The 2,634-nt window shown below is 30.7% G+C and overlaps 1 protein-coding gene across 1 annotated transcript in view; it reads right to left on the reverse strand.

Annotated features, from left to right (window-relative positions):
* The window catches only part of LOC106472915 (replication factor C subunit 3-like), an 8,705-nt gene extending 6,318 nt beyond the window's left edge, over positions 1-2,387 (reverse strand). The window contains exons 1-2 of the mRNA XM_013933586.2: positions 2,078-2,387; positions 340-545 (exon numbers count right to left, since the gene is read on the reverse strand). Coding sequence (XP_013789040.1) covers positions 340-545; positions 2,078-2,164 — 293 coding nt within the window. The 5' untranslated portion in view covers positions 2,165-2,387. The remainder of the gene's footprint in view (positions 1-339; positions 546-2,077) is intronic.
* Positions 2,388-2,634: the final 247 nt, after the last annotated feature.

Below are 2,634 nucleotides of genomic sequence, written 5' to 3' on the forward strand. Positions count from 1 at the left end.
AAACAAAGGACATTAAACATCCCGTGTTGCTGGTTTCTCAACAAAGGACATTAAACATCCCGTGTTGCTGGTTTCTCAACAAAGGACATTAAACATCCCGTGTTGCTGGTTTCTCAACAAAAGACATTAAATATCCAGTTTGACTGGTTTCTCAATAAAGAACATTACATTTCCATTGTGACTTGTTTTCCAACAGAGGAAATTAAGCATCCAGCAGAGTGGCCTAATAGTACGATGAAAAGTTCTTATAAGTAAACTTGACTGAATATTTGAGAGAATAAAACATATAACTAAACCAATATAAACTTATCAATTGATATATTAATAAAGTTCAAATACCTTGGGTTCACTTCAATATGGTAGTTACTAGCTATAGTAACAATTTCAATCTTTCGTTTTGAAGGAGTTTGAAAATGCTGATGCTCAATCCGTAGCTTCTCTGTGCCAGCTCCATACAGCTCTCTTAAAAGACATAAGATTCTGGTTTTCTTCCCTGCACCTGATGGTCCATAAACCAGTAAGTGTGGAAAGTCGCCACCATGAACCTGTCAGATAACACAACCTTATGTAACCTTTTCTGTTTATTAAATGATCCAAAGATGATTATGTTAGGAAACTATTAGCTCTTCCAGTGAAGCATTCTATAAATAAATCAGCCAAGTGAAAATAAAAACCTACTTAAGACTTCCAGAGCTTTTATCTATAAGCTTAATTCCTACCAATCAAGTAATTATTCCCAATCATGCTAGAAAACATAGTTAAAAGATAGTATGCCAAACTTTTAATTATTTTAAACATTTTAGTCAAATCTGCCCCTTTACTCTCTCACACTGCCTAAGTTTAAAAAATAATTAATGCCTTCTATACCAGAATTTTTTTTGCAGGTTTTTCTTTTCTCCCTCCAACAAACCAGTTTAGCTTATAATGTTAAAGACTTATTATTCAGCATAAGATAAGGTCTAACACACTGTTATACTTCTATCATTTTCTTACAATCTATAACCATCTTGTTAATTATATTACTTGAATACTGTGATTTGGTAGAGTTGCAACTTTTTCTCTGAATAAAAATGAAATAGAACAAAGACATGGCCTAGTTTTTAAAACAGCAGAACCAAATAGAAGAAATAGTATATTTCAGGAACTGATATTATACTCCTTCTTTGAAGGAGAGTGATTTTCATTGTTATTCATACATTATGGAATCAACATTCTACCTCTGTATCATTACAAGTGTCACATTAACAAACATAAAAGGTTACGAATATAAAATTATAATTATACATCTGGCAGGTTTTGCAGCACTAAATTTAATTTTTAATGACCATTAAAATGTAGTTGGGGTAAGGGAGTTGTTTGCCCCAATGATCCAACTTGATAATGCCCATAAGTATAGTAACCACTGTCACTATTATTTTTACTAACTTTATAGTAATGATCAATAGCAACTGTCCCAGGATCTAGACTAGTCCTTAAATTGGTATTTGAAATTTTGAATATTGGAATTGAGAGGAAAACATTCTGAAACACAGAAAAAGTTTAACGGGGAAGAGCAACTACTTTTGCCCCTTGGAGACCTAGTTATGCCACTAGTAATCATATTAGTCTTAACAAAGGGAAACACAAGGCTAAGTAAATGTTACTTGGGTTGGTATATTGCATCAGTTTAAGACATTAAAAATAATTATGAAAACAGCTTATCTACTGAATAATTCAGGTATATATTACTATTATTAGTAGCATCAATGCTTTACATATTCTTTAAACCATACAAGACCATAATACATTATAACATAATAATAATAGTAAGCATACTATAGTATAAGACAAATAAAACATCACACACACACACTGTATCATTTAAGTTACTGTGCGAGAATACTTTTAAATTACAATACTAATCTACTAATACTATTATAATACTACTACTTATAATACTATACGTCTTAATGAAAATGGAGAAACTTGTTCTTTTTTCAATCATCGACATTATTAACATTTAATTTACATGTTACTCAAAATATTACTTCTTAATGCTGATTCTTATTAACATGACTTTGAATAACTATTAACATACCAATTTCTTTAAATGTGCAGCTTGTTTCTTGTGAAAATCTAGTTTTGACAAATTTGTTGGTCGGTGCTTATCAACCCACAAACTCATATTTACAAAACCAAACAACCACAGGGTAAATTCATACAGTTCTAAAATTACAAATTTTCAGAATTTAAATGTTACAGGAAAATGACAAAGGTTCGTTTCTAATATGTGCTATTGTAATCACAAACCTTATAACTTAAATATAAGTGAAAAAACTAAGAATGTTATAATAACTACGTCGTATCCAATTCGTTTGATTAGGCGGGAAACGGAGTGGCACCTGGTAGTTTCAAATAATAATAATTTCAACCGCTACCACATTCCTTTATTTATTTATTTATTCGCAATAATTGTTTTCTCTATACCATAAGATAGCTACTTTAAATGACCACCATTTTAATAAAGTTTGGAGATGGAATTAATTGGCAATAAAGAAAACTTTATTGCAAAAGACAAATGTACAACTTTTCAACAAGCTTATGTCATCATCAGCACCGACCATTTTATTAAGACCTATACATATAGACACTTTC

This window comes from Limulus polyphemus, unplaced genomic scaffold (genome assembly GCF_000517525.1).
Source record: "Limulus polyphemus unplaced genomic scaffold, Limulus_polyphemus-2.1.2 Scaffold5730, whole genome shotgun sequence".
Lineage (NCBI taxonomy): Eukaryota > Metazoa > Arthropoda > Merostomata > Xiphosura > Limulidae > Limulus > Limulus polyphemus.